The 14,145-nt window shown below is 45.3% G+C and overlaps 1 protein-coding gene across 3 annotated transcripts in view; it reads right to left on the bottom strand.

Moving 5' to 3' along the window:
- Positions 1-14,145, bottom strand: part of SNX29 (sorting nexin 29) — a 1,557,993-nt gene that overhangs the window by 521,402 nt on the left and 1,022,446 nt on the right. For all 3 annotated transcript variants that reach the window (XM_085632108.1, XM_085632106.1, XM_085632107.1), the window contains exon 19: positions 5,859-5,999. In XM_085632108.1, coding sequence (XP_085488234.1) covers positions 5,859-5,999 — 141 coding nt within the window. The remainder of the gene's footprint in view (positions 1-5,858; positions 6,000-14,145) is intronic.

Here is a 14,145-nt window from a genome sequence, read left to right as displayed (position 1 = left end):
AAATCTCTGCTGTGGTTTGAGGACTGTGGTCTTCCTCCGGGCCAGTTCCTGTGATATGAGGCCCTGGCACGTACATTTGCGCAGCTATGGAATAAGGGGAGAGACGAGCCAGAGACACACCCAGTATTGCACGCCCTGTTTACACTTGGGACGGCAGGGCACCTAGTGAAATGGTTCTATGTGACTCTGCAATCCACGTTGGTAAGATTCTTGGATGGGCTACAGGCAAAATGGGATAGGATCGGGGCAGAGTACTTACAGATGCGGAATGGAGCAGGATCCTGCATTACCCTAAGAGGATCTCTCACAATACAAGCCTAAAATATATACAATTCAATTACACACACATGGTTTACATGACATCACACTGCCTTAATGTGACTTATGGGGGGGGGGGGGGCGGGCTGGGGAGTCCGTCTTTGCCCCGGATGCATGTTCCCAGATGCGGACTTTGGCCATATGACTTGGGATTGTCAAAGCCTGCGTCCTTTCTGGGAGGCTGTACTTGTTAAACTTACAGGAGTGCTAGGCAGAGTGTTGTCCCCCACAGCGCAGACTTGCTTGCTAGGTCATTTCCCCAGAACTCCAAAGTCTAAAGTTGGGAATAGGCTGATAGATCTCGCATTGGGCTTGGCTAAACGCAGAATTGCGATAGAATGGAAATCCCAGAGAGGACCCCAATTTGAGACCTGGAATAGAGACGTTATCATGTGGGCTGGGGCAGAAGGTAGAGCACTTAGTTGGGAAGAGTCTAAGGGCATGAGAAAGCATTCAATAGCTGGACAATGGAGGGAGGTGATGGTAGCATGGGAGAATCCTGAGGGGCCTGCGTCTGATGGGACAGATTCAGATCCAGGCCAAGGGTCCCGCCCGAAGGTACACAACCCGAGAACCCCACTGGACTCCTTGAAAGCTCTGGGCGCTGACCTGCATGGTGGTTGATTGCGGGGAAATGAACGGCAGAGGCCTACGGCTCAGGCATGGTAGCTTAGACAATAAATGGGAGCCCCCCTGCCCTTCCAGCCCCCCGGGAAGCTCTACTATGTTGTGATTTCCCCATATGCATGCTATGTCGGCTATGATTTACTTCACCCCTCTGCATAAGGCTTATTTACTTCTTAATTGTTTAAGTTGCATTATTCCTTTTTTCTTTATAAGGATTGTTCTTAATAAATGGAAACTCTCACATGTAACTTACCGTGAACAAACTTTAGTGGAACATGTACTAAGAACTATGTCGATTACCTGAAGGTGGCAGTTGAATGACAGATAATTATTTGAACGTGACCTACTGTACATATGGACTGCGAGATGTATAGCTGGAATCAGCTCCTGGTTCTACTTTTGGACATTGAGCGGTATTCCTCTGCAATGTGTTACTACTGACACTGGGTAACCTGTTTCTGATCATGATGCTTTCTAATCCATATTTCGTCTGTTGAATATTAATAAAATGCCACTAAAAAATACTTTAAAAAAAAAAACAAGGGAGGAAGTGTGGTCTTCTACATGTCTGAATACGAAAAGGAGTAGTTAGTGATGTACAAGTGTGTGGAACATGTTGAGTTGATCATCTATGAATTTATAGTAGCTCTTGGAAGTTGGACCTTTCTGCAGTGTCATCCCAGATTTTTCACTTCTGTTGCTAAACGTACTTTTTTTTGTTCATGGGACTCTCTGCACTTTCGCTCTGCTAACAAGTGGCAAACTGCTTATGATCTCCTTTCTACACATGTTGAAATTGGTATACACCTGATTGGCACATTTAATTTACTTGTAAGTCCCTGGCATATGGTACTACATGTGCCAACCAAAAACGGAGCACTATAAAATATTCCTTCGGGCCTATCTCTGGGGCTTAGATGTGTAGCTCAAACTGCCATTTCGACTTGGCAAATATACCTTCTGCCAGGCCTATACCTTCCTTTTTAATATTTATGTCACCCCAAAGGTAGGCCCTCAATGCCCATAGGACAGAGTGCATGGTATTTAAAACGTAGGACATGTATATTTAATGTTTACATGTCATCTTTCACTGTGGCAAGGCTGGGTCTCCCACAGCAAAACACTGGGGTACATTAGAACACCATATGGTGCTTAATTTCAGCTTGGGTGCAGCTAGAAATACAATTCAAGGAGTTATTTTAAAAGTAATTTAAAATGCAGCCTAATGGTCAAGTCAAATGTTATATTAATACTTTAGAAATTACACTTTAAAAAAAGTGTCATTCCTCTGCCGAAGCCGAAAGGGCTTTACTACCAATATCCAGTGTCACATGACTGTTGAATGGCTCCCATGTGGTAATAAGTGGATTACTTCCAGGCAGTGGACAAAAGGCTTGGGTGTGTCCAGCCCCTCCCTGAGCTTTAAAGAACGCCTACCCTATCACTAGCAGATGTAGCTCACACCTAGGTCTCCCTCCCTATGTCTTCCTAGGCAGCTTCACTCCAAATCCAATGGGAGGGGGAGTGACCGCAGAACTAGTTTGGAGTGACCACAAATGAGGGTTTGACCATTATAATCGCCACACCTCTGGGTGGGCACAGTTAGCTCTGATCAGGGTAAGAACAGTTCTGCCAAGTTGGATTTAGGTAGATAAACTACTGTACTGTGAATAGTTTACAGTACAACCATAAGAGGTGCTGCAAACATAGGTATGGTGGCCCCTAGCAATTATTTACCCCATTGGTTATGGAGAGGCCAGGAGTTTTCCTCACTAACAGGCTTGCACTGGGCATAAAAGTGGACCCCACAGACACTCCTGGTCCTGTGGAGATCAGAGGAAGGACTGGACCTGCTTGCCCTGAGCCCTAGACCCTGGAAGTGACTCAAAGGGTCAGTTGGCTGGCCTCCTAATTGATCTACAGGGACACAACAAGCTTCTGGAAGCCCTTTCCCTGCAATAGCCCGGCTGACCAGTATCGTATGGACCTTCTGCCGGCCAATGTTGGATTGAGTCTAAACGCCAAAGGGATGCCTCCCAGATCATGGACCCTTGGCTGGAGTGTATGTACTCCTTCTGACCAAACTGCAAAAGCTGGGACTTACAAACTTTTTGCCAACTTTTCCTCCAGAGAGCCAGTGGGAGACCGGGACCACAGTTGACCCATACACATCGACGTTGTATCACTGGTAAGATTCAATCTGCTGGTTTGCCCAGTTGAATAAGATCTGCCTTCCACAAATGTTTTTTAAGTCCAAACATAGAGGGATTTATCTGGAGCAACACAGAGCAGGAACCCGCCGACTTCAAGGTGTCCCTGGACACAGAATTTGAATGTCACCCACTCAGAGCTTAGTCGCCCTTATTGATGACCACACTGGGACTCTGCTCTTCAACATACCATCATTATTGAGCCCTACTACGTATCCAGCTTGCAGATTGCTCCACCGATGTCTCATTGGTGGCCACTCTTTATCCAAATATGTTTTTAAGTAAGAAGGTAAACCTTCTACTTGCGTGAACATGGTCCCTGTATTCAACCCACGCTCCATCGTGGTTGGCCTTAACTTTTGACTTTGACCCAGTATAGCACAGATAAAGATCAATAAAATATCTTCCTGGTCAGAGCCTCCGGAAAGAATGCTATACAACAGCTTAAAGTATGTCCAAACAAATTGTGATACTCAAATCACAGCAATCCACAGGGATTTGCTAGTGTTCTAACTCGCATCGGTCAAGCTGAGAAATGGGGCAAAGCTCCTCCGACGAACCGCTGTCACTGCAAGCGGCGTCTGTATAGCTTTCTTTCTCTGACTAGGAAGATCTTTTATTGACTTAACCAGGATTAGGAATTCCATTTGAAATACGTATAAGGGTCATACAACATTTTTAAATTCACCGCCCTGATGATGGTATGAAGGATGTATACACCACAAAGACCAAAACGTCGACAACCTCATCTATTTCCTCAGTGATTTACTTTCCCATAGTAATTGATGTCTGTATCGATCAGGCTAATTTTTCCATTTATGTATCGGTTTGGAATAGATGCCTACACTAATGACCTGGAAGTATACGTTTTAGCATATCATCTGTGAACCTCGGCCATTGTGTATTGTTCCAGTCTTTTGTACCCTTTCTAGTTCACATTAAAAAAAAGTCTGTATCTTGAAAAACTCACACCCGTCCAAAGAGTATCTCTGATACATTTACTGTGATTTAAATGAACTGTTTGAACTTTTGAGTGCTCAATTGTAAGTTACTGACTGGTACTTACTATTATTGTTGTAACATTTCAAATTGTTGAACTATGTACATTGAAACAAATCTCTTGTAGGCACAGTTACTTATCAATTGATATATTACCCAAGCCTTCAAGGGTGTATTGGGTCCCCCATTCTTTCTTGCTGCACCCTACCAAAGAGTTAAGCTCAAGTTTATGTAGTGACTATTGGTTCACCCTGTCTTTGGTGCAAAATCCGGTGAGAAATCAATCTCCATCTTCATCAGTCCCGTGCTCTCCATGCCACTGGAATCAAGCTATCCTGGCTGAAGAGGGGTGAAACCCCAAAACAGGTACTAGGAGGCTTGTTTCCAGTCCAGGGAAGACCTGGCCTGGCAGTTTGGGCTGGACTGTTCCCATTGGGCACAGGGTCAAGACTGATTTGCATATGACTGGGTCCAAACTGGAATGGCATGGTGAGCAAAAAAACGATGGATTTCGGCCCAGATCTCTGTACTGGGGTGAATGTATGACATTGTTCTGCATTCTGTCCAGCAATAGTTCTTTTTGCATTTATCTTTCATATGGTTGGCATAGATGTAATGGTGCTATGGGCTCCCTCTACTGTCTTGCTTCAGTAAGTCCTAAAATTCTTTTGGATAGATTAAATACAGAGACGGTTGTCACTTTAAACACTCTTGCTACAGTTGAACTCACTCTTTGAAAAGTAAGAGCAGACAATTGCTGTGATGGGACATCTATTTCCTGTGTTATGGCCAAATGTGGAAATTGTGGTTCGCTATAGCATAGGTACTTGTGTGGGGACCAACAAGAACAATGCATGCTTGTGGTTACTCGTGTTCCTTCAGAAGGGGATATGGGATGGCGGTTCGGCCTCGCCATCTCGTCACCTACGAAGCTGGGCCAAAACTTGATTTGCATGTGGTTGGTCTAGATTTTTAGTACCTAAGTGATTGAAAAAACAAAAGACTGTTATGATGCTCGAGTAATCACCACTGGCTAAGATGTAACCAATAATATTTAATCTTCTATCAGTTAAGGATTTTCACTGACTCTCTTTTGCTTCTCCTACCTTTTGAAAGCTGTTTGCTTTACCCAATTGACACGTAACATTCCTGTGCAACTTGGTACATACCTCGTGGCCAATGTATTAACAATATTGAGGTTGAATTACAGGTAGCAGTCTAGCATCCTAATAGCACTGGAGTTATTGATCCTGAGTCAGACAACCTTCCATGAAAAAGGAGAACGTATTAATTTAAGAGTAAGCCTCATCTACTCATAGGACAAAACCTTTGTGAATCGGGCCCAATGACTGCCCCATTATCCTAGCATATCTGTGCAGAACAGTATCTCTGGCTCTGTACACACAAGCTATCGGCTTATACTCAGTAGGATCTTAAGAAACTTGGTTATTCACCAAATTTCTTATCTCAATGAGATGACAGAGACACAAGAGATCATCGTGTGCAATTTAAGGCTTTCCATTTAAATTCATTACAGATAGTAGGAGATAAATGGAAGTCTCGCTGAAGCGCACTTTACCAATGTGATTTTTTTCTGATATTGCAGCAAGGTTTCATTTGAAAAATATTCATATTAAGGATGAGACATACACTAGGACAAACAACTATTATTTCTACAAAAAATTGTTTTTCTTAAAAACGTACCTTATTACCAATAGCCTTTTTGGGAGGGAAATGAAAGGTTTTAACTTGCTGGTATTTGCTTTGTAACTCGTGATGCAAACGTCTGAAATCTGTATATCTTCGATAGACATTCCATTCATCATCTCGAATCCTAACGTAGACCTGCAATAAAGTAAAGAGGAGGGGGTTGCATACTCTTCTCTTAAAATGTAGTTTATATCAGTCAAATGCATAATGCAATTATATTAACAAGGTAAGAACAATTAACCTACCAGCAATCACATTTTCGCCCATTAGGCATAATTTGTGTGTTATACAAAAAATAAATCCAGGGGAATTTATATTACTACAGAGCAAGTCATTTTTCTTTCTTTCTCGTGAGGTTCTATGCACACCTTCACAATTATAATGAATCGTGTCCTAACTGAGCAAAGAGGTTTATTGGCCCAGTGCCTGGGCAAACAAACTATCATATCCCCTAAATAAACAGGGAATTGGCCCTGGTATCGTTTTTTTTAGGCAGTAATGTTTAAACAAGGAGACCTATTCACGAAGATGTTTTGGAGTATGTAAAGCAGTACTCCTGTAGTACTTTTTAAAGTACTCTTACACACCTTTGTCAATTGGCACCAAAACATCTAAAACGGAAATATTCATAGACCATTAGATCAATTAGATAGGACTGTGCCCTCTTTGCAGTTTAAGGAGTGTGACATTTCAAGGCTGATTCACAAAGGCTTGTAAGAGCACATAAAATACTCCATTACAACTAGTTCTGGTACTTATAATGCTTTTGTGACTCAGCCTCATAATGTAGATCAGGTTGAAGGGCTTATTTTACAATGCTGTGATGAGGTTCTCTTTCACAGCATTGTTTGCATCTCTTCTGTTCAGAATCCGCCACTTAGGGCCTCATTACGATGTTGGTCGGTAAGCCTCCGACCGCTCGCCAAAGGCTTACCGACTGACATTGTAGGTTTAAAATCCGACCGCCGAATTTCAGTGTTGGCGGTCGGAGTATAAATCGGTTTCAATCACACTGGGTTGCGATGGGCTCAAGGAGCCGTTGACCAGTCAGAAGTCACAAATAATCCCTGGCAGGGCCCCAATCCCTCCGCGGCATACGGTTGTGGGAGTGGAAATCCCTGCACCATGTGGCAGGTACTGTGAAGTGCCTGCCACACTGTTTAGGGATTTCCACAAACTCCCATTTCTCAATGGGAGCTTGTGCTGTGGGTGGTTTACGCCAGCTGTACAAGCTCTCATAGAGAAATGGGAATGGTGCGGTCGCATCGCAAGTAGATGTGTGTTACCGCCGACCCATGGTCGGGTGGTTCTCACACAGAAACCGTGGCGGTCGGAGGCAACTCCGACTGACATCGTAATAGGGCCCATGTGTCAATCAAGCAGTCTGAATCACAAAAGTAGTAACATATGTGTAGCTATTTGTGCATCTAATTGAAACTTGGGTACACAATTACCAGCATTAAGGAATGTAAATGTAACTTTATTTGCACTCAAATAGATTTATACTTATGGACGGGTTATGGGTTTCGAGTGTACGGGCACTTGTAAAAGTTGATAAACACTCACAAACTGGTCCGTTAGTGGTCATTTATAAAATGTTTGTAAATTACCCTTAAAATGGTCTGTGATTTTGGGGCTAATTTAAAGTTTGACAGATGACCTATCAACCCTAAAGTGCCTAGGGCCTCCATGAACTGTAAATATGGTGGATATCCCTCATCTGTGTAAATAAGGTCTCCGGTACGTTTAAAAGCAGAAGTAACTCACGTTTCTGAGTGAGAAAGGGACACATTCAACCTATTTTGTTATATGCATACAATAGAGTCGTAATGAGGAATGAACAAGAAAGAGCTTTTTGTGGATCCTACTAAAGATCTAACTCCAATTATTCCACTGCTTGTCCCATTGCCCATTTTCTCCAAACCTTTAGCATCGCAAAGCATGATCACGACATATGACAAAAGTAGAGCTCCTATTATCATGGTTTAATATTTAAAACTTCAAATTTGACTTTTAATTCTTATGGATATTTTTTGTTGCTGCTTCCAAAAAGAGTATGATGTATGGGCTTTTGAAACAAGCTACAGCAAACTTTTTCAGTTCTAGATGCTGAGCATCTGCTGCCTTGGGTGAAATAAACATCATGCACTAGAAATACGTTGAGGAAAAGCAAAACTGCCTTGTGGAAAATTATTTACCATATTCACTCTTTGACTTTATTTATTAACTGTAAAATTAATTAAAATCAGTACAGTAAAAAACATAAAAGCGAACGGATAAAAAAAATAACCACGGTAAAAAGTATGGAGGCATCTAATGAAGTTTAGTTACTGTGCCATCCCCCCTCCCCTCGGCTCCCACCCATCAACCAGCGCCGGTGGTCATTGTCTTGAGTCCTTGCACAAAGTTTCTTAGGTGCCTGCATTAACCTTGGTATTTTTCTACTTCAGCGATCTGTAGGCCAACTCCTAGGCCCTTCCATTGAGAGCCGCGGATATGGTGCAGTCTCAGTGGGACAGGTGAGTAGGTGCAGGGCTCTATACTTGTTCGGGGAAAGCAACTTTATCCTCCTTATTGTGCTGTGCTGGTCCCCGTTGTTTGGTTGTGTTTGCTTGCGTCCTTTAAAGCAATCCTTATCTGGTGGGTAAATTTCCCCAGTCTTGCAAGGTCATTGTGGTTGTTTTAGAAAAACACAAGGCTGATACTTCACTACATGTCTTGGTTCCCTTGGAGATACAGACTGGGCGAAGCAGTCATCGGCGTTCGTTCCTAAGGGCAGGGCAGCAACATAGAAGGCGTAACCAGGATTCCATCATGTGGGAGCACAGTCTGCAGACTGCGCATTCCCCCATGCAGGGTTAAAATCGATGATTCCTAGTGTACATAGTCTAATGGAGAGAATTTTAGTTCGGACTTGTGGTGTCAGGGCCTCGTTTAGGTAGGGTTGTGCCTTGCCTACCATATAGGAGTGTGAGGAGGAGGACGCAGGGCTTCCCTTCAGGTCACCCTGGAAAGAACACTCCGGCGTCCTGGGTCAGCAGAATGCATCTTGGGACTTGAAGGACGAATCAAGCCAACAACAATCAACGATCCCATATGCTGTCTCTTCACAGAGAGACTACGAAAGGAAACCGGAAGGGGGCGGAGATGAACCCGGAAGGGATTCTCCCGTCCCAATGAAAGGAGGACGAAATAGGAAGAAGGCCCCTTGGACCAATGGCGGTGAAGCAGCACGAGTGAAAGAGAGCAGAGACTTCAGAAGACCCGGCGAGGACGACGCGGAGACCCAGGAAGACGTGGAGGCTGAGGACGACCGGGAAGGAGACGAGGATCCTAACGAATAGTGGACTGAGGAGTGGTGGTGCCCATCGGAGGAGGCTGGAGAGTTGCGGCAGAGCCGGTGAGTCCTAACATCTCAGGGGACAAGGGGGAGGGTGAGCGGGAGGAGGGAGGTGTATCTGGTGAACGGCACGGGTAGCGCATTGACAGGCTTCGCGTTACAGAAGTTCTTGTGTGGTGAAACAGTTTTATTTTTCTCTTTAAACGTGGTACTTTTATGTACCGATACCGGCAGAGAGCACTATAATTTTCATTCCCCTTTTCATTCTTCGGCATGTGTCCAACCTCAGAACCTTAAGACATGTTTTCTTTCCCCCTCTTTAAAATCACCATATCTTAAGGTTGTCCCTTGGCACACCCTCTCAACCGACCTCTAATTACTCCCCGGTGTGGTGACTGGTAGAGACTGAAAAACCCTGATTAAACAGAGTACCTGACGGCTCCCTTTTCTCTTCTATTGTATGAGCCTCCGGGGACACACCATCAAGACCGAGGAGGAGCCCAGAACATCTACCTCAGAAACTTTGTCCAGCTCAACCCAGAGTGAATCTGGAGAAGAACAGGAAGAAATATACTCTGCACAAATTCAAAAACCACTTTCTGATAATAAACAGCGTGTTTTTGGGAAATATATTCAGCCTCCTCGCCTGTTTATCAAACCCGCCCTCCCACAAGGAGCTATTCAACAGGACTAAATGGGGGCCAAAACGGGGGGATTTAAGATCCAGCTCAAATGAGATTTCGCAGACTTGTCTATTAATGGCTTTTTTCCAGGCGTTTAGTGGAATTTCCGGCAATGGTATGCTCTTTTCCTCGATCTTTAATGTACTGATTGTTTTGCCGAGGCTGGTATGCCATACTGAGCTTGGCCCCTCAAAGATGACTCTCAGTTGTTGTCTTAAGGAATTTGTTGGGGCCCTTAAGATCCTTAAGTATAATTTTATAATCTCCTCTTGGCACATCAGGTCGGGCGTTACCAGGCCTAGCTCCAGTCTTAGCCTTGACTTCCTTGGTGACTTTGGAATGGAGAAAAATGATTTATATGTTTTGGCTTGGGCTGCGATAAGAAGGGCATCCTGCGACCCCAGGAAAACCTGGCGACCATAACTAATGGCTGGAAGCAATTTTGCCTTTAGGGCAGTCAGTATTGGTCCGGCAGTGAGGCTGATCAGATGTAGGTTTAACTGCTTTAACAGGAATATAATCTTATTGGCCTTAGAGGACTGCTGCTTCAGTTGGACGTTTGCCTTGGCCCATTCCGTAAGCCACACCCCTAGATAGTTGTGGGATGCTACTGTACTGATTTGCAGATCTCCCATTAGCCACTGTGCCTTCTTTTTCAGGTGGTAGTTCCCAAAAATGATCCCCTTTGTTTTTCCCTGGTTGACTTTGAGATTAATATCATTGTTAAATTGGTTCAATGCGTTTAGGGCTCTCTGTAGGCACACCCTCGTGTGGTCTATTATGGCAGTGTCATTGGCGTATTGTAGTACCGGCAGCCTAATGCTGCCTAATCTCGGTGCTACTAGGCTGGCTCCTTTCAGGGCGTCCCCCAAATCCGCATAAGCCTTGGCTTCAAGGTAGAGCAGAGCAATGAGCCTGTAATTTGCTGGCATTAATCGGTCCCCTTTTTGAAGATTGGGACTAATATGGAGCCCCTCCAAGAGTCAGGGGGTTTTGCTGTCATAAAAGAGTGGTTATAGAGAGGAGTGAGGACAGCTGCCCAGAAAACTAGGGGTCTTTTTAAAAACTGGTGCAGGTATCCCATTTGTCCTAGGGGCCCCATCAATCATCATGTTCTTAAGTATCTTGATGACTGTTTGAGGGTTTATCTGGGGTGACGGTGTGCAACACATCACGGCCTGGTCTCCCTGACCCATATTCACTCACATTTAAATATTCTGGGCCTGATTACAATGTGAGTAGGTAAGCCTCTAACCTATGACTCACATCGTCGGTTTCATTTTCAACCACCACATTGCAATGCCGGTGGTCGAAAGTGAAAACTGCCGGTCATTCTGGCTGGAAGCCGGCACATAATCCCTTGATGACAGCATTTCTGCCGTCGAGATTACGATGTTGGTTTCCCACAGGCTTTCCATGTCGGGCTTTTTTTTTTTTTTTTTTTAGTAAATTTCAAAGGTTTTTTTAAACGTCAGCTAAAATCTTATTACCTTACTTAACTGTAATGTTACTTTAACCTTTGTGTTTTTTCAGTGAATCAATCTTGCTATATATATATATATGTGAAGAAACGAAGGATGCCATCGATTGGACCGCACACCAAGGTAGGTTAAGCACAGTTTTAATGCAGGTAGCAGCGTGGATACAAGAAAGTCAGGAAACATTTGCTGAAGCTACCCGACGCGTTTCGGGCTGGACGCCCTTGTTCACAGGTCTTCAGGTTAACAGTTCAAAAATCACAGCGCCCTTTTTAACACAGAAAGTTCCGCCTCCTCAAGTGGAGTGCATCATGGGCTTCGTAGTGCTGCACACCCTAGTGGGTCTAACTGGGAACCCGCTTCTTGCATTTTCTCCCCGATGTGGGTTGCCTCTCTGATCAACCTCGCGTCGACACTGCAAAATCCTTCCCCACATCACAGGCCCTCCTTGCAAGCCGATCACTCCTCTGCGTCGGCTCAAGTCCACTTTCACGGCTGTGCAGGTCCGCGACCGGTCGAGCCGCAATTATGTGAAGAAACGAAGGATGCCATCGATTGGACCGCACACCAAGGTAGGTTAAGCACAGTTTTAATGCAGGTAGCAGCGTGGATACAAGAAAGTCAGGAAACATTTGCTGAAGCTACCCGACGCGTTTCGGGCTGGACGCCCTTGTTCACAGGTCTTCAGGTTAACAGTTCAAAAATCACAGCGCCCTTTTTAACACAGAAAGTTCCGCCTCCTCAAGTGGAGTGCATCATGGGCTTCGTAGTGCTGCACACCCTAGTGGGTCTAACTGGGAACCCGCTTCTTGCATTTTCTCCCCCATGTGGGTTGCCTCTCTGATCAACCTCGCGTCGACACTGCAAAATCCTTCCCCACATCACAGGCCCTCCTTGCAAGCCGATCACTCCTCTGCGTCGGCTCAAGTCCGCTTTCACGGCTGTGCAGGTCCGCGACCGGTCGAGCCGCAATTATGTGAAGAAACGAAGGATGCCATCGATTGGACCGCACACCAAGGTAGGTTAAGCACAGTTTTAATGCAGGTAGCAGCGTGGATACAAGAAAGTCAGGAAACATTTGCTGAAGCTACCCGACGCGTTTCGGGCTGGACGCCCTTGTTCACAGGTCTTCAGGTTAACAGTTCAAAAATCACAGCGCCCTTTTTAACACAGAAAGTTCCGCCTCCTCAAGTGGAGTGCATCATGGGCTTCGTAGTGCTGCACACCCTAGTGGGTCTAACTGGGAACCCGCTTCTTGCATTTTCTCCCCCATGTGGGTTGCCTCTCTGATCAACCTCGCGTCGACACTGCAAAATCCTTCCCCACATCACAGGCCCTCCTTGCAAGCCGATCACTCCTCTGCGTCGGCTCAAGTCCGCTTTCACGGCTGTGCAGGTCCGCGACCGGTCGAGCCGCAATTATGTGAAGAAACGAAGGATGCCATCGATTGGACCGCACACAAAGGTAGGTTAAGCACAGTTTTAATGCAGGTAGCAGCGTGGATACAAGAAAGTCAGGAAACATATATATATATATATATATATATAAGCCCCTAATCCTGGTTCTCCTACCCCCAGCAGGGCACCTCCCTCTCCCCAGTTCTTTTATCAAGATCACAATGCTGGTAGCATCCATTAGTCTGTGACTCTAGCATGACAGGGCCCATGCCGCTTCTCTGAACAATAGTCTATATCTAGGACCGAGCATGAAGGGCACAGTGGCCAGGGCTCAGTGCTAGCCATGTTCCCTTTCTCACTGGACCGCTTGGCTCTGCATGCTTGCAGGAACCAGTGGACAAAGTGTTGTGACTTCCCCTCACTGAACTATGTGCCTTCCTTATATTCTGGTCGGTATGGTACTGCCAGCTTCTCCTTCATAAAGGAAGTCCCTACATCATTCTTACTGGGTGGTAAATGGTGATAGGTTGGCTTTGATACTGTTTGTCTGCTCACACCAAGGATCCTACTGGCATATTCGTTCTGGGGAAAAATTATCAATACAGGACAGTGAACGGGACTGGTCCCGGCAGGCTGGTGGCACCGGGCTGCATGACATAGATGCAAAACAAGCGCTATGTACTCCTGTTGGACAAGTTACTTACCTCCGGTAACAATGTATCTCTAAGAGACATATATTAGTTACAGATTCCTTTCCTTAGAATTACCCCCAGGCATCAGACTGGATCCGGAGAATATTTCTCTTAGCAGTACACCTGTGCGTCGGTAGGTGGCGTCGGTCAACTCTGTGTCCATTGTTGGCGTCGTAGTCGCCAGGATGACATTGTGGTGTCTACTTTGACGCCGCCCCTGCGCGCTGACATGAGTTCTGACACGACTTTCCACGCCAGAAGCACAGAGCCATGACAGGCACTGACCACTGGTGTGCCTACACTAGGGCCATGCAAGGGAGTCCCTATCCCTAGAAGTCAGTTCGCAGAGCGGGGAGGATGGGTGGGGCGGTAAGGAATCTATAACTAATATATGTCTATTACAGATACATCATTACCGAAGGTAAGTAACTTGTTCATCTGAAAGAGGCTATTAGTTATAGATTCCTCCCCTTACCCCAGCAATACCATCCCCGGCGGAAGGACTGCGAAACAAGTTCAAACCAGAAAGTCCTGGAGGACAGAACGGGCAAAGTAGCCATCCCTCCGGACTTGACTATGCAGGCAGTAGTGTCTGTTGAATGTGTGCATAAAAGCCCATGTGGCTGCCTGGCAGATGTCAATGAGTGGAACTCCACGAGACAAAGCAGTGGTTGCTGCTGTAGCTCTCGTG

This window comes from Triturus cristatus, chromosome 10, assembly GCF_964204655.1.
Source record: "Triturus cristatus chromosome 10, aTriCri1.1, whole genome shotgun sequence".
Classification (NCBI taxonomy): domain Eukaryota; kingdom Metazoa; phylum Chordata; class Amphibia; order Caudata; family Salamandridae; genus Triturus; species Triturus cristatus.
Note: the sequence above shows the minus strand (reverse complement) of the source record. Positions and strands in the feature narration are given on the sequence as shown.